The following is a 17941-nucleotide window of genomic DNA, read 5'->3' on the forward strand; positions in this document are numbered from 1 at the left end:
CCTTGGGTCCATGAGAACGGGCTATGACCTTTGCCTGTGGCAGCTGCTCCTCACCATCCTTCTCTTTGCCACATTTTATTTTCTTAGACGGCAGAGATTCAGTCACCCCATCGGTCACCACTGAGTCTGGCTGCCACTTGTTCTTGCAAGCAAAGACCCCTACGCTTTCCTGTTTCACTCGAGTCTGTGCGGCCTTACTCCGAACTTCGACTTGACCCCTCTGGGGAGCTGCTGGGAGGCCATCAGCCCGGAAGCAGGTGGCTAAATTGAAGACCACATCACCGTCCACCTTCTCCATTTTCACCCGCCCCAGGTCCACCTGGCTTCCAAGCTGTGAAAGCTCTGTGCTGGAGCCCCTCTTGCCACTTGGGACCACGTCCAAGATGAGTTCCTTGGGGCGGCTGTCATGAGGTAGCAAAGGCAGCTCAGGCATCTTGCGCAGGTTCTGGGGGGTGGCCAGGACCAGCTCATGAGACATGTAGGTGGCCAGCACTTGGTTCTTAGGTTTTGTGTCTCCTGTCAGCTTCAGGCCACAAGCCCCCTGGGGGCCTTCTGTCTTAGGAGTGCCATCAGAGCAGAGGTGGCTCTCTGATTCCTCTGGCCCCTGACTCACTCTTATGTCCCCACTGCTAGGCTGAACAGACAGTGCTAGAGTCCCTGTCTGAGGGCTGAGAGTCAGAAGGACAGGGTTGACTTGTTCTTCATAAGGCTTGGCAGCGATCCGGCAAGTTTTGTTCTTTGTGCCAGTGTCCTGCTCTGGAGCAAAGGGGCCACCAGGCCGTGGCTGCCCCTCAGGAAGTCCGTGCACAGCTTCACTGGGGCCAACAGATGACACACCAGAGAACTCAGAAACAACGCTGGTGGGCCTGATGGGCACCCCCTGACTGGGGGTCAGCTGCCCGGCACTGGAAATGCCAATGGAAAGCAGAGATGTTTGATGGTATGGTGACCAACCAACAGGCAGGACCTGGGTGCTGGTGGGCTTCCCGTTGACTGAACACCGCGGGTAAATATTTGCTGGCCCCGTGGGCTTCCATAGAGAGAGCTCCTTGCTTTGGCAGCCCGGCAGCCCTGGGGCAATGCGGGCTGGGGTGTAACGTTTGACTGTGCTTGGCTGTCCCTCAGTCCCAGCCTGGCTTCCCTTCTTGCCACAGGAGGCACCAGTGCTCTTAGGCTCACCTTGATCAATGATGGAGATGGGCTCCTGCTTGGGGAGATGGCGGGGGTCTCGGTTGAGGCCCAGGTTGGGCTCTTTGTTCAGCAGCAGGGAAGCAGGCACTGGGTTGGCCACTCCCACGTAGGTGCCAGGAATGGTGCTGATCAGCGCAGTTGAGTTCTTCACCCAGGTGCTTGGGTCCCCATTCCTCACTATCTCAGGAAAGATGACGAAGGGTGAGGCAGTGGAGCCCAGGCATGAGGTGACATTGCTGCCTGCAGCCTGGGTTGTACGCTGAGACCTAGAGAGGACCGTGGAGAGGAGGGCCTTGCTGCTGGTGTGCACAGGGGTCAACACGGGCATGGGGGGTGTCTTGCGTTGGTTCGGCAATGGAAGCTTCTGGCGGTTGGACTTAGAGGAGAGGTCGAGGGGCATCTCACTGCACTCAGATGGAGAGGCCATCTCTCGCTCCAGCTGTGGAGGTGACTTGAGGGGAGAGAAGGTAACGGAAGTCCCTTCTGTTTGCTGCTCGGTGCCACCTGTCATCTTGGCGGGTTGCGGTGGGGCTGAGCTCACACTGGGGGCTGGCAGCAAAGGCTGTGGCGTTGGAAGCACCTTGGCAGAAGCAGTGGAGAGGGAAGTATCTGCCAAAGGCCCGGGGACCCCATCAGGCGCAGGCTGGGTGCTGGTGCTGCTGGATGGGGAAGCACACGGAAGCCTGTTCACCTCCAGAGAGACCACCTTGGAATCTGAAGTCAGAGGCCGGGCTACAGAAAATGCATATGGGTAAGACCGTAGCTCTGGGGAGGCCAGCACGCCAGGGATACACCTGTCCTGTAGGTAGGACGGCAGGACAGGGAGTGTAAGAGTGGAGGAGACCCCCAGAGTGGTTGGCAGTGTGGCCACACTGAGTGGCTGCCCACAGCTCGGAGGTGGGATATATACCAGCGGCTGGCTCGGTGTCAGTACTGTCCCTGTCTGAAAGGACAGAGGGACTTTTTGCATAGCTGGTGCCTGAGCTGCAGGAAAACACACTCGACTCAAACTAAAGGAGGCCGGGATGGGTGCAGACGTGGGGATGGCAGTTGGTGTGGCAGCCGGCATGGGCGTGGGGGCTGGAGTAAAGATTGGGGCTGGGGTGGGTGCAGGCACCGGTGTAGGAGCAAAGGCAGGGATGAGGGTGGGGGTGGAAGGCGGGCCGGAGGATGGGGTTGGAGTGGCCATGGGCACTGATGGAGGGCCAGGAGCTGCTGGAGGTGTGGATGCCGGCATGGGAGCCAGAACTGGAGTGGGGACAGGCGCAAGGACCAGGGTCGGAGCAGAAGGGGGCACAGGAGCCTGGATCAAGGTCAAGGAAGGAGCTGAAACTGAGACTGACATGGGGGAAGGGGCTGGAGCCGGCAGGGAAACAGGGCCTGAAGGGGGAGCAGAAGCCGGCACAGGCACCAAGACTGAGGCTGAAACTGAGAGGGTGTTCGAATCAGAGATGAGTGTGGGCACTGATGGTGGCGCCTGAGCCAGGGCAGGGACTGGTGCTAAGGGAGGGGAAGGAGCCGCAACTGAAGTGGCAACCTGGACAGGAACTAGCCCTGAATGGGGCATTGGGGCGGGGACAGAGAGAGGAACCTGGAATGGATCAGGGACAGACGGGGGGACGGAGGCAGAACTGGGAGCAGGGGGGCAGATGGGTGCTGGCAGCGGACTGAAATTAGTGGTAACCAGAGGCAGGGTTCCCTCCATGGGCACTCCAGTTCCCAGAGTTGCCAAAATGAAAGTATTTTTCTCCCCAACACCATGCCGAGAGTCCAAAGCCTTTACCCCAGCGGGCGAGCAGTCCACCTGTTTGCTCATTTGCGTGCTGAGGGGAGTCCAGGAGCAGTCAGGCCTGCTGCTGCCGGCCTCGGTGCTGTCAGTAGGGGGAAGCTTGAGCCCGTCTTCCGGGCCACTCAGGGGAACCAAAAGGCCCTCGGCCTCTGCCACATTCCCAGCATAGTCCATTTTTGGCTGGGGGCTGTTGGGCTTGTCTTCTGACTTGTGCCCAAGTTTTTCTGTTGCACTGCCATCTGCATCTGCCCCCCGGGCATTGCTGCCACTTCCAACTGCTGTGAGCTCCACCTGCAACGACAGAGCAACGTGCCCATCTTAGTAGTTCTCTGTGGAGGGCTCAAGTATCTCAAGGCCTGGGTGAGGCGATGGCTGGTCCTCTTTGCAACTTGACCAACCGGGTCTCGGCAGAAGCAAAGAGCAGCTGGCCAATTTCTGTCTCACATACAGCAACTCCTGGGAAATACCCTGCCCCTTCCTGTCCCTCTTCTGAGGATGACAGGCTGGGCACATTGCCCGGGCAATTTAGCTCCACCCTTTGGCGGGTGGCATGTGGCTCCACATGGCCCCTTACCTTGGAAAAACTGCTGCTGACACAAAACTCCTGAGATCCAAAGTGCTGGCAGTCACCTGTCGTGGACTCCTCATCAGAAATAGGTGCTCTTCTATCATGGGAGACACAACCAGAGAAGGAACATGAGGCCTAGTGTTTGGACTCCGGCCATCTTCCCCAGAATGCCCCCTACCTGCCTGGGTTCCCATAAACCTTCCTGCCTTGTTTCCCTTGCTGGCTTGGGGGAAATCACAAGGAATTGGAGGGTCCAGGTTATAAACGAGAACCTCCACACCCAGCTTTGCAAATTCTTGCAAAGGAGCCCCGTCTGCTATCTATAGATTCCCCTCTTGGGGGTCGTGTATCCTGTTTTCTAGGGCTCTCATCAAGAGTGTGAAAGACACCCCAGCACCTTTGCCTTGTCTCCAGCGCTTACCCATCAAAGTGAGTTACTGGGCATTGCCAAAAAGGGGAGAGGTGAGTTACAGAAGATATCAAAAGGCATGCAAACTGGGCTTTTCTCTTAAATGCAATCTTATTTTAAGTTTATAAAGGAAGCGGGCTGCAGGTACCATAAGGGTAATCCTTTCCTAAAACAAATAACCACCTCCACTGTTTCATGTTCTAAATATGACTCATCACCCAGTCACCCGATGGGCTTGCCTAGAGCAGATCCATGCTTATTAGTACGTACATGTAATGATACTGATTGGAGGTCACTGGGTGCTGAAGAGCATTTCAAGGGTACAACTTCTTTCCCTCCAGGGTACCTCTTCCCACCTTGTAGAGTAGCACCAAGCTCCAGCCAGCCCCTTCCTCCTGCTTTTCTCCCCTGCCTGTGTCCCACCCCCTGCCAACTCTCCATTCTCTCCTTGATCTCCCAGCACTACTGCATTCTCTCCCATCCCAAGCAAGGCCTTTAAAGCCACAGACTCCAAATTCAAATTGGTAGATCACAGGGAGAAGGGCTCAAGGCCAGAGATCTGGGTCCCAAAGGAGGAAAACTTAACTGTATCGTCCCACCTGCTCAAAAATCTTCTCTACATTTCGGATAAGAACCTTAGAACATGGTACATCCTGACTTTAAAAAATAAAAAGGAAGTTAAGTTCAGACTAGGAGGGTGAAGTTAAAGAGAGAAAACCCATTGGAAGTTTGGTGGTTTGACCACAGCAAGAGCGTACCACTGCCTGCCCTAGGGAACAGACAATGGGGCAGGAGCCACGGTGCGAGGGGAGTTTGGATGCAAGAATAAAGCTCCAGCAGAAGTGCCCACCGTGGTTCCTACGGAGCAAAAGATTGGAATGCCCTGTGTGCCACTGGGGAGGTAGATTGCCTGGGTTTTTGGATCCCTTCTTCAGAGCCCTCACTCTGAGCTCCCAAAGTAGCTAGTGCCCGCCGTACCACCACCCTAGCCAAAGGGCAGTCTGGGCACCTGCAGGCAAGCCCATGAGAATGGGGAGGGCCAGGCTAACTTCCTCCCTTTCACTGGAACAGGGCACCACTGAAGGACTCCAAACTTATACCTGGGGAAAGAGAAGCAAAAAGGCAAGGCAAGGGGTTCACTACAGGCCTCTCCCCATCTTTTCAGGACCCCAGAGGTGGCAATGGGGAGCAGGGGTGGACTGTTCCCTTTAAAAGACAGCTTAGCTGGTAGAAGTGAGAGGGTTCCATTGCTGGCAATGACTGTTGGCGACAAACAGAAATGATAGTAAGGAGAAGCAAGGGCTAGAGATGCAGTCGGGGGTCTCGCATTGATGGGGCAAAAGGGGGCCTGAGGAAAAGGAAAAACATACTTTGACATCAACTCACGAGAGACCAGAAAAGCAAGACTTATCCCCCAGCCTTGGGATGGGAGGAGAAGCGTGTCCCAAATAGATTTGCCAAGGATGCTTGGGGGTGGGGGGAGTGTGACCAGGAAAACTAAGCAGAAGTGCCCCCTGTTCACCAACTCCACATGAAGGACTGCAGAGGAAAAATGCTATTTATCTACATTATTTCCCCTCCTGACCATGCAAAGGGGAGCTGGCTACGTACTCGACACCCCCCCACCCCCCCACCCCCCGCTCAGCTCCCACCTGGCATAAAATCATCTTGAAAGCAGAAACCCTGCCCTCCACCAGGGAGTGCAGAGCCACCTGCCAGCCCAGAGACACTGGAAGTGGCAGCAGCAGTGGCAGCAGGAGCAGCAGTCCTGGCTACTCCAGCCATCCCATGCCTGAGTGCCAGCCCCCGAGGCTCTGGGAAAATGTCGTGAGGCCACATTTCAAATCCTCTGAGAAGAGGGGTGTGCAAAGCTAAGCAAACATTAAATTGCTCCATTGAGAGAACCTGGGACAGGAATAGCTTGCAGGGGAAGGGTAAACTCGGAAAGCTCGGTCAACAAGGCAAGGTTAGGAGGGTTCAGGTGACCAGGAGGAGGGAGCAGGGGTCAAAGCAGGCTTCAATCAGGACTGAAAATCAATCCCACAATTTCTTCCCAACAGAGATGACCCTGGGCTGTTACACTCAAGGCTGTGTTGAACTTAAACCAGAACTGGCCACAACCTTTCCAGGCCGTTTTCCTAATTATTAAGGGCTAGCACTCCTGTCAGACCAGGCCTTTTATAGTTCCTTGACTACATGACACACACCAGGCTCCTACCCTCCCAGCTCCTGCAGACTTTCCCTGCTTCAGTCCCACCACATCCCAAGACCACCTTCATTCCCCACAGGGTCTTCCCCAAACATGCCATATGGGAAAGGCCAACCCTCACCTCAAACTCCTACTCATCCCTCAAGCCCCAACTCCAATGTCACTGCCTCTGGGAAACCTTCTCTTCCTTTATTCCCCGAGGATGTTTGTCAATCTTGCACCTAGACTCCCACAGAACCTGTATCTGTCTCTCTATAGCACTCACCACTTATATCTCGTGATGACTGGTTTGCTCTCAATGGGTTTAATAAATGTTTGTTGAATGCAGGAATGAATGGGTACAAAAAGGAAGCAAGCAAGCAGAGAGCTTTAGCTGGAGGTTTTACTAGAGTCACCCACCTGGGGCCAGGAGAAAGCCCCTGCCCACTGTCCCTGAAGCCATCACTGTATCTGATGAAGCTGGACAGGCTTCCAAACATAACTTTAAAAGTTAAGCCACAGTCCAGCCAACTGTGGTTCAGGAAGTCACGGTTTGATTCCCAGTCAGGGCACATGCCCGGGTTGCGGGCTTGATCTCCAATGTGGGGCGTGCAGGAGGCAGCCAATCAATGATTCTCATTATTGATGTTTCTATCTCTCTCTCTCCCTCTCCCTTTCTCTCTGAAATCAATAAAAATACATATTAAAATAAAAAGTTAAGCCACAGGTGCAGTGTTACACTCAAAATGTCTAAGTTCCATAAGTTGTAAAGGGCTGAAGAAATGGCTTTTAAATATGGTGAGATCACATTTTGGAAATCAGCTGTAGCATGGCCTACACTGCAGTGGGAAGTGACAATAAAGGGTAGACAAGATCAGAAATGACAACGCTTAAAAGGTCTTCTTAACTACTAGGCATATTTTGGTAATTTAACATCCCAAGAAAGGTCCATAAAGAGGGAAAATCAGGTCTGAGGCCCACTCCCTGCTCCTTCTCAGAAGGCATTTAGACTGGACAGTGAAGGAAAGTAACTTATACATTGATATTTTTGAAGGCTCTAGTCCAGATGTCTGCATCAAAGTATCAACCACTTACAACTAGTTGCCAATGAATACTTAACACAAATCAATAGCACTACCCTGCCTTCCCCCGACCACCCCGTAATAATTATCTATGGCCATACCTCATATGCAAAGGAAAATACCTTTCTCATGCACATATGAGAAGAATTTTGTCTCATTTTCCTTGGTCTTGACTTTCATATTCTAAAATTAAATTCCTTTTAAGTCCATCTCTAATTTGCTCCCCAATATAAAGAACATTAAGCTGTCAGGTGCTGATGGCTTTTTAAAAATATAAAAAAGGTCTAGTCTCCTAACCTGAACCTCAGACAAGTACACACTTCTCCAGTTAACAACAGAAAAAGAAAGTAGATCCACACAAAGATGTCTATTTCTTTTCCCTTCAAAACTGCCAACACTCCCCCATATATACACATACCCATCCACACTCTTCTAAGATTTATCCAAGGAAAATGCCAGATCTTAAATTTTAGGAAAAGCCACATCGTTCTATGTTTTAGGTGATTGACCAAATGTGAACAGGCAATGGATTGAAACAACGGCTAAATACCAGCAAGCATGGGAGAGCCATGCCTTCTCTAAAAATGGGAGAGGCATTGTAACCATCACAAACAGCTCTGGCCAAGAATTATGAAAGTCAAATATAGAATCTAAAGGCCACTTTGGGTGTTCTTCATATGGGGCATGATCAGAAAATGACATAGAGGTTGGTCAATGAAATATTCTGGTGTGCAGAAAACTGAACACACACCCAGATGGAGTAGGCACCACCAAATCTCAATTTCATATGAAAACTACATTAAGCAGTTTGATCTCTCTTATGTAGACAAGGATCTTACTGTGAATCGTCATTAATCTCGTGAGGCAGGAAAGCACTGGTTACCAGAACACTCACTAACAGTACCCAGTATAAAGCTCAATGATAGAACTGCCTTTCTTCCAGGCTTACATCAAGGGTCAAAAATGTCGTATGCATATCCTGAGCACCAAACGTGGATGCAGCAAATAAAACCTGCAATTGCCTGAGCTTCCCCTTTTTCTACCATCTGACAGTTCTTTTTTAAAAAAAATATTTTTTACTGATTTTAGAGAGGAAGGGAGAGGGAGAGAAACATCAATGATGAGAAAATCACTGATCAGCGGCCTCCTGCACACCTGCTACTGGGGATAGAGCCCACAACCCAGGCATGTGCCCTTGACCGGAATCAAACCTGGGACCCTTCAGTCCGCAGGCTGACAATCTATCCACTGAGCCAAACCAGCTAGGGCATGACAGCTCTTAATATGTAGACAAATATTGGTTGATGAAGTCATCTGTTGGCCTCCTCACCTTCATCTGAACAGAGATGGCAAGGCAGAGCAGGCCACTCACACATCCCAGCCCCGTCCTATCTCAGGAAAATTAGAAATGACTACCAGCCACATCCCCAGGGTCCCTCCCCAGGCCCTGCTGTGGCTAACCCCCTGGTGAGTAGGCACCACTCACTGGAAGCCGGCAACAGCCACCTTCCCAGCCTCCTCACCTCTCCTCGTTGATACCGCACATGCGAATCCGGTCAGAACTGGTCCAGTTGTGTACGCCGCTGTAGAGCGGTGCTGTAGAGATCATGACAGCCACTCACCACCAGATAGGACCTGCTGTGGCCACTTCCCCTGAGGAAAAAGAATTCCCCAAAAATCAAAACTTGTAACCACCTGCTTAACCACCTTTAACAAGGAAACACTTAAATAAAGGTAATTATAGCACCCAGATGTTAAAGCCATCTCTCTCATAAGCCAGCCTACCATGGGAAATTAAGGTCCAAATGGGGATGAGGGAGCACCAGCTTTTCAGGAATCCATAGGTTTCAGGATGGAGATGAGAATGCTGTTAATCACCTAGAGTGATTTTCTAAATTATCATAAAGACAGATATGCTTGAGTGTTCGAGGAAATTCAATCTATTTTAGACAAATGAAATGACAGTATATTTTTCTACACACATTTAGCCTAACCAACTACAATTAGAGGGTCGTTCCCATATGTGAACAGTGAAAGACTACTGGGGATCTTTTTCTCGTCAACTCTAATTCATGGGTACTGAAGTATTTGAGTGACGTAGCCAATTTAAGCTCTCCAGAGGAAGCGCACGATTTCATTATAAGCTCTTCAAAAATACTCTATTCTGATTTCAAGTTGGGAGTTATACAGATGTGATGCATATATCTAACCTGCTTTAAAGCTCCCTCCAAATCAGATGCAATACTCCTTGTACTGTGATCGCAAATAAGCAAAGAAACAAACAACAATGTTCCATCAAGAACCACACATTTCTGTCCTTGTGCCTTCAGTCTGTCACCCCCATGACATACCACCCCCTTCACCAGCCAATATCCAGCTGTCTCTCACTGTTATCAACCACTGCACAGCCAATTCACCTTCTAGAGAAAATGAGGCATCAAAAAAAAAAGAGATTTACCCAATAAGCTTATCTTGAGACACTTAAACTCTTGACTTATTAGCCAAAAGCCTTATTCATCAAGGTTCAGTTAAACAGAAACCTACAGTGACCAGAATTTTATGCTATTCTCCACTTTCCAAAGAAGCAACTCATAGTCATATTAGGAATTTGTTTAATTAATTCTTTAAACAATTTTCAGATATTGCTCATATTCAACACAATTATACTGTTCATTCAACAAATACTTATTGAGCTCCTACTATGTGCCAGCATTGTCCTAGGACCTAGGTACTGGGGATTCAACAATTAACCAAAAACCCCGCCTCCATGGTGTTTATATTCTAGTGGGAGGAAACTGACAATAAACACATTAAATGATTCTATATTTATTGTAGTGTTATAAGGAGGCATAACACAGGCCAAGAGGCATGGTGATGGTCAGGGGTGGGAGGCAGAATGGGCTACAACTTGAAAGTGGGTGATCAGGGTAGGTCTTGCTGAGAAGAAGACATTTCAACATCTTAAAGGAAGCAAAGGGACCCATGTGGCTATCTGGCGGAAGAGCATTCCATGGAAAAGGGAACAACTGATGCAGAGATCCTAAGGCTTAAGTTTGCCTGCTAAAATCAAGGCAGAGCCAGGAGGCCAGTCTGGCACACAGGGAGTGAGCTAAGGGAAAGATGCAGTGAGGGGTGAGCAGAGCTGCACACTTCTTGGTCCTCACCTAACTCCCTATCTCTGCAGCATAGGCTACTGATGCCTTCACCCCTTTCCCTGTAGTTGGCCCTCTCCTAGCTGTTCTGACTCTGTGCCTGCTGCCTTCTCTAGGGCCCTTCTCTATCTCCACCCACCCCAGAAACCTGGCCCTTATCATGCTCATTCTCTCCTCACCTCTGCCACCCTTTCCCATCTCTTCTCCTTCCCTCTTTCTTTTCCTACCACCATACATTTCTTTCCCTTCCCTTCCCCCCTCAATCTCTCTCCTATTTCCCTCTATTCTTCCTCATCACCTCCCTTTCACCCTCATATTCTCCCAACAGTCTCTCTCTCCTCCCCCTCTCCCACTTCGCTTCTCCCTATTTCCTATGTCTCTCTGGCACAGTCCCTTCTTCCTCCAACTTTCTCTCCTTTCCTGCCTCTCTAGCCGCGAGTCCTTTCCCTCCTTTATCTCACTTTCCTCTTTTTCCCTCAGGCTCCACTCTCTCCTCCCACTCCCCCTCCTTCTTCCTTCACCCCCGCCCCCACTCGCCTTCCTCACACCTCAGCCTTCAGTCTTCCTCTCTTATCCTCCTCTAGTCTGTCTGGCTCCTGCTGGCTCTCCACTACCCCCACCTCTCTCCCTCAGTGTGTATGTGTGTGTCAGCCCCGCCCCTTCTTGTCTCTCTGCTCATGAGCTCCCACAGTTTCAACTCAACCAGATCTCTACCTGTAGCCCTGACCTCTCTTCTTAGACCCAGACCAGAATTTCCAGCTGCCAACAACTTGCTGTTAATTGGATGTCCACAGAGCCCCTCAAACTCAATGTATCTCAAACTGAAATCATTATCTGTTCCCATAAACCTGCTCCCCACCCCACCCCCACGCCCAGCGTGTTTTCTCTCTTAGTCAATAGCACCACTATCTCCTAGCCTGGAAATTTCAGCACCTTCCTCATATCCAACTCCTTCTCTCTCCCATTGCCCACATCCAATCAGCAGCCAAGCCTAAATCATGCCATCTCCATCCTCTCCTACCCTCTGGCCACTAACTTGATGCAGGTCTTCATCATCTTTCACCCAGAATATTACAATAGCCTCTCAACTCGTCCCTCTGTCTCCAATCTCCTGATTCTACAATCAATTCATCTTCTAAAGCACCAGTTCGATCCCATCATCCCCTCCCTCCTCAAAAGCTTTCAGTAGCTTTCCTCTGTCTTCCGAATCAAGCCTGTGTTTCTCAGCACCGCATTCAGGGCCCTCCACGACCTAGCCTCAAATCTCTGTCTTCTCTGCCACGTCCTGCTATTCCCCTGCTGTCCTTGTCATCCTAAGCCTTCCCTGAACAGGCCATGCAATTTCAGGACTTTGCTGTTTCCTCACCCTGAAATGGTCTCTCCTGTACACCCTCTTCCTCCTTGTCACCCTCAAGCCTAGCTTAAATGTCATCATGTCATCTCCCCAGCCCTAGCCCCTGGTCAGTTAACTCCTCCCTCTCTGGTTCCAAAGCATTTCATTCCTACCTCTACTGAAGCCCTGATTCTTATTCTCCTCCACAGTGTGGTTAGTTGGAGGAGTGGCATGTCTGTCTCCCCCACCAGGCAATCAGCTACTTAAGGTAAAGAAATACTGCCCGCCTTTTTTGTCTCTAGTCCTCCTGCAATGTCTTACATATAGTAAGTAATTAGTAAATGCATGTTATATGGAACTGAATCTCGGATGAGAATTGAGGTGATAACCCTGAAAAAATATAAGAAGAAAAATCAACCCCCCAAAAAGTATCCACCATGTATCTTACTACAGAAAAAAACTGTTGTACTTCAATGAAAACCCTATGAATTGTCTATAGCACACACCCTTTCGGAGCTGCCAGATCCTAGCCCGGTTCACTGTCTTTAAGCTATTTTGTACCTCTGTAAATTGCAGGTAACTGATGGATATGCAAACTCTGTCTTGTCCCATAGAGTTTGGATTGACTTCCCTCCCTACTGTGGAAAAACCAGTTTTGCCTCCATTTGGAACTGCTCCGTAAAAATTTATGCTTTCCGGACTTTTACATTCAACCATATATAACATCTGTCTGATTCCCTTGTTGATTAATGAGTAAAATAAAATCTTTAACACGTGTTCATTTTTATATCTGTACAAGACTCATGATTTTGCCTTTTCTGAAAATTATCTTTAATATTACTAAGACAGTTATATGGGTTAACACATAATTTTAGAAAGATTTCAACAAGAAGTATGACAAATAGATTGACTGTTTCACATCAGTTCACCAGGACTGCATTCCCTGAACATCCTGGTCAATCAAGTTTTGACTGTTTCTTAGACTGTCCTGGAATATCCTAGTTTAAGAAACAACAGCTCAGCCTATTGGCTGATACACCAGGTACTTTTTTCACCTTTCTCACTATGAAGCATTGGAAGACTCCAGTCATGGAAGTGGTTGTTCTTGCCATAAGATAAATTTCAACACGAATTATGAGTGTTAGTGGCAGCAGATAAAAGTAAACTAGGGCCTGGGACAGCAAGCAATCAGAGGGGGAAATCCTGGCATTTGGAAACAGAACAACATAAAAAAATATCATCACCTAGATAAAGGAGTTTTTAGACTCCTGTCCCCCAAAACAAAATAACAACCACAGAAAGAAAACCAAGTAAAAACCAAAATAATTACCACACAATACTCATTTTATAACTACCTAGAGATCAAAACCGATACTGGCCCTAGCCAGTTTAGCTCAGTGATTGCAGAGTCGGCCCACGGACTAAAGGGTCCTGGGTTTAATTCTGGTCAAAGGCACATACTTTGGTTGCAGGATCATTCCAGAGTCCCTGGGGTATTTGTGGGAGGCAACCAACCAATGTGTCTCTCTCACATCAATGCTTCTCTCTCTCTGTCTCTTCCCCTCCCTTCCACTCTCTCCAAACAATCATGGAGCCCAGCTGGTGTAGCTCAGTGGTTGAGTGTCGACCTAGGAACCAGGAGGCCACCAGTTCAATTCCAGGTCAGGGCACATGCCCTGGTTGCAGGTTTGATACCCAGTGTGGGGGGGGGGGTGGAGGAGGCAGCCAATAATGATGTTCCTCTCTCATTGATGTTTCTATCTCTCTCTCTCCCTTCCTCTCTCTCTAAAAATCAATAAAAACATTTTTTAAATCATGGAAAAAATATCCTTGGATGAGGATTAACGAAAAAAATGATACATACATTTTCACAAGCTCCCAAAGATGAAACATCTGTTTAAATCTTGGCCTCCCAGTCTTGAACTGTGCTTTTGTCAGAGCAGCATCCCTTCCTATATGAAGCCCACTGGTGCTAATTAGCAGTAGCCTTTGCAGGAGAGGGACATGGAGGGATAGAAAGCATAGGCAGGAAAGAATGGATCCTCCTGAGCTGGAGAATAAGCAAGGGGAACTTTTAAAGAGGCATTGATGGCGCCAATGCCCACACAAGATGGAAGGAATCAAGATGGCTAACAGACATTAATGTTTCCCAAGTCAGGATCACTGAGGTACTTGTTCAAAACACAAGAGTTGTAGGTCCCAGCCCTGGAGTTTCTAATCCAGTAGGCCTAGGGTTTTGTTTTACTAGCATGTCCAATCAAATCACTAACTGCACAATTGTACACTATTTCTCAAGAGAGGAAAGGAAAAACCTTACAGATATGCCATACTTGGTAGGTTCTGCTGGTGTACACACTTGTATACCACATGCTTTTGCTCGTAGCACCTACACTCATGTGTGGTGTGTGTTCTAATCTCTCTCTCTCTCTCTCTCTCTCTCTCTCTCTCTCTCTCTCTCTCTCTCTCTCTCCATCACATCAAAGGCAAAAGGCGAAATTCTTAAAAGGAACTTGGAAGAGACCTGGTAACCCCATGTGACCCAGGAAGCACAGGCACAAGGATATGAAATACCTCAAAGGGTTTTCCCAGATGTCACAACCATATAATTGTTAAGAAATGAACAGCTGCATTGCCCCAAAATCAAATGCTGGTCACCACTTAGAAGGCAGTGGGACCACAGTGAGTTAGCCCCACTTTGTGGGGGAAAACTCAAAAGACACAGTCAACTCATAGTGAGAACAAAGGAGAGCACTTGCTCCAGCAACCCAAAGTGTTAAGTGTGGTTGAAAAAAACAAAAAACCAATAAATAAAACTTTTCTATTTAGAAAGCACATGTACACATAAGTAGAACGAACGAACAAGATCCAAGAGAATGAATCCAACAAACAGGCAGCAGCAAGTAGGTAGCCAGACATAACCACCAAACTATGAAACAGGAAAAACCAAAAAGAAAATGGACTAATAGGAGAACAATAACTTTTAAATGGTGAAAATAGCAGCGAAGCTGAGAGCAAGCAGGTAGAAGAGAAACCATAATGAAGCAAAAAACATTCCGAAAACAAAAACAAAAACAAAAACAAAAACAAAAACAAAAAACCACTAGAAGACAAAGGCAAGTGTGAAAGGCATAAAAGAGAAGCCCATAGGATATAACAACCAAAAGGGAAAAAAATGAAATAGGGGAACCTAAAATATTTCGCCATCATGGGCCAAACTGAAACACTGTGGGGAAGCACTGAAGACAGACATTTTAGAAAAGTTTCAAGAGAATATGTTATCAAAAGGGAGAGAACATCAAATTAGAGCCCATCTCAGGGTTAAAGGGAGTTGGTCATAGGGGATGGACAGCACTAAAATATCAAAAAAGATTTTACAATTGGATATACTTTTTTGGTTTTGTTTTGAAATGAAGATACCCAAACAAGCAGATTTCACAATGACTACAAGCAAAGCATGGTCATCATGCATATGAGGAAGAGAAGGACACAAAATGAGGTAATAGAGCATCTATATCTGACAAATGCTTTTTACCAAGGTAGAAACTGTTTAAAAAGTTAACCTTGAGCCCTGGCCGGTGTGGCTCAGTTGGCTGGAGTGTCGTCGGAAATACCAAAAGGTTGCAGGTTGTATCGTAGGGAAGGCAACTAATTAATGTTCTGTCTCACAGTGATGTTTCTCTTTCTCTCCCTCCCTCGCCTCCCTTCTTCCTTCCTTCTTCCTCTCTCTAAAATCAATAAGAATATCCTCAGGTGAGGATTTTTTTTAATTAAAAAGTTAACCTTGAAAATGGCCAAATAGAGTATGCGCCCAGCGGACAAATTCCCTAGAATCATGAACAACATAATGTGAAACCTGCCCATTTATTCATGATTGGATTCTACCATCAAGATAGTAAATTAGAGCCCAAATTATGTAGCTTAGTGGTTGAGTATCAACCTATGAACCAGGAGGTCACGGTTTGATTCCCGCTCAGGGCACATACCCAGGTTGTAGGCTCGATCCCCAGTGTGGAGCATGCAGGAGGCAGCTGATCGATGATTCTCTCTCATCGTTGATGTTTCTGTCATCTCTCTCTCCCTCTCCATTCCTCTCTGAAATCAATAAAATATATATATTTTTGAAAAAGACAGTAAATTAGAAACTAAAGATTAAGAAGATCTCAGTTAAACTAAATCTGGAAATACTCCCCCAGGCTTCTTTGATTCACACTGCCTGGTGACCTGGAAGCAATTATGACTTTAAAAAATGAGAGCCGGAAAATATTCATCTTGAAGCCTGGCCCTGAATCTGTCCTCAAGAGGACAGGCGTGGCCAGTAGACAATTTAAGAAGGAGGGTTGGGTCAGTGATGACTAATAAGTAAAGAAAACCAACTTTGGGACCTATTGCTGGGATAGAAATCCAGAGATCTGGGTAAAGCACCCATTAGACCAGTGGTTCTCAACCTTCTGGCCCTTTAAATATAGTTCCTCATGTTGTGATCCAACCATAAAATTATTTTCGTTGCTACTTCATAACTGTAATGTTGCTACTGTTACGAATCGTAATGTAAATATCTGATATCAGGATGGTCTTAGGCGACCCCTGTGAAAGGGTCGTTGGACTGCCAAAGGGGTGGCTACCCACAGGTTGAGAACCGCTGCATTAGACAGACGCATTCATATTCAAATTTCACAGAAGCAAAGGAAAGGCCACCCATTACCTCACTTTGGGGAAAACAGCATTCTAAGACATCTCCAAGGAGATCCAAGAGACTATTGGCATTGAGATCCTCGGGCTAAAGTGTAAAGGCCATGACTTCTACCCAATCACCACAGTGTCTTTAGAGAGTGGTCAAAACGTCCAAATTATTGTTTTCAATAGGAAAGTGTACACAGACCCAAACAAGGATAACTTTACCTGGCTTTAGATATGGAAGCTCTGCCCAGCCGATGTGGCTCAGAGGTTGAGCATTGACCCAGGAACCAAGAGGTTGCCTCTTCGATTCCCAGCAGGGCACATGCCCAGGTTTTAGGCTACATCCCCAGTGTGTGTGTGGGGGGGGGGGGGGGCAGCCGATCAATGATGTTCTTCCCTTATCGATGTTTTTATCTCTCTATCCCTCTCCCTTCCTATCTCTAAAAATCAATTTTAAAACATTTTTTTTAAAAGATATGGAACCTCTTCCACAGATCTTACCTTTCTTGTCACTCTGCCTTCTTACATGTGTATTCAATAGGAGATTATCATTCCTATTTTCCCTACTTAATTACAAACCTCATCCCCTAATGAAGACATTCTCCAGTGTAAATTGTTCTAATTTACTAATTTCCCATATGAGGGTAGTATTCTAATATTCTCCTCAGCATTCCCCACAATACCTATATCCCCTCATCTTTCCCTACCATACTTTCCTACACAATCACTTTACTTTGCTTCCCTCTACTACCCCACACCACACACACACACACACACACACACACACACACACACACAAAATCAACTGTAAATAATCTGCTGTGCAATTTAAAGGAGGAAGGGGCCCTTTGCACTGCTCATCCCAACCTTCTGCCTGGCAATCTGTTTCAACACCTTCTAGTTCCCCTGTTTTTGTTTGCTTGTTTGTTTGTTTGTTTTTGCTATCTACTGGTTCTATCCCAAGGTATCAGTCTTATAAGGGACATTGCATCCTGTTCCCAGATATATTGATTCCTGTACTTTAACAAGAAGGCTAAGTAGTTGTCCATACAGAGCTATAGCATAGGAACCTTCATAGACCACTTGGGTACCTCCATCTTAAAAAATCTTGCCTATAGCACTGGCCAGGTACTCAGTGGTTGGAGCATTATCCCACCACAGCAGGGTTGAGGGTTCAATCCCTGGTTGGGGCACATGTGTGAATGCATGACTAAGTGGAACAATAAATCTATTTGTGCACTCTCTCTCTCTCTCTCTCTCTCTGAAATCAATAAATAAAAAATAAAAATTGTAAAAATAAAAATAGCCCAGCCATCATGGCTCAATGGTTGAGCATGAACCTATGAACCAGGAGGTCAAGGTTCGATTCCTGGTCAGGGCATATGCCCAGGTTGCAGACTGGGTCTCCAGTATGGGGCGTGCCAGGGGAAGCCAATCGATGACTCTCTATCATCACTGATGTTTCTATCTCTCTCTCCCTCTCCCTTCCTCTGTGAAATCAATAAAAATATATGTAAAAAATAAATCTTAAAAAACCTTGTCTATAAACATT

General features: G+C 47.5%; 1 protein-coding gene across 8 annotated transcripts in view; it reads right to left on the minus strand.

The window, feature by feature from the left end:
* Window positions 1-17941, minus strand: part of BCORL1 (BCL6 corepressor like 1) — a 67194-nt gene that overhangs the window by 37166 nt on the left and 12087 nt on the right. For 4 of the 8 annotated variants that reach the window (XM_036304676.1, XM_036304677.1, XM_036304681.1 and 1 more), the window contains 3 exons: window positions 8751-8880; window positions 3555-3645; window positions 2-3271 (listed from right to left, as the gene is read on the minus strand). In XM_036304676.1, coding sequence (XP_036160569.1) covers window positions 2-3271; window positions 3555-3645; window positions 8751-8836 — 3447 coding nt within the window. In that variant the 5' untranslated portion in view covers window positions 8837-8880. Of the gene's footprint in view, window position 1; window positions 3272-3554; window positions 3646-4227; window positions 5426-8750; window positions 8881-12767; window positions 13250-13576; window positions 15264-17941 lie in introns of those variants that run through there. The other 4 variants (XM_036304682.1, XM_036304675.1, XM_036304678.1 and 1 more) reach the window with 3 other exon arrangements.

The sequence above is a fragment of the Myotis myotis genome, unplaced genomic scaffold (assembly GCF_014108235.1).
Source record: "Myotis myotis isolate mMyoMyo1 unplaced genomic scaffold, mMyoMyo1.p scaffold_m19_p_4, whole genome shotgun sequence".
NCBI lineage: Eukaryota > Metazoa > Chordata > Mammalia > Chiroptera > Vespertilionidae > Myotis > Myotis myotis.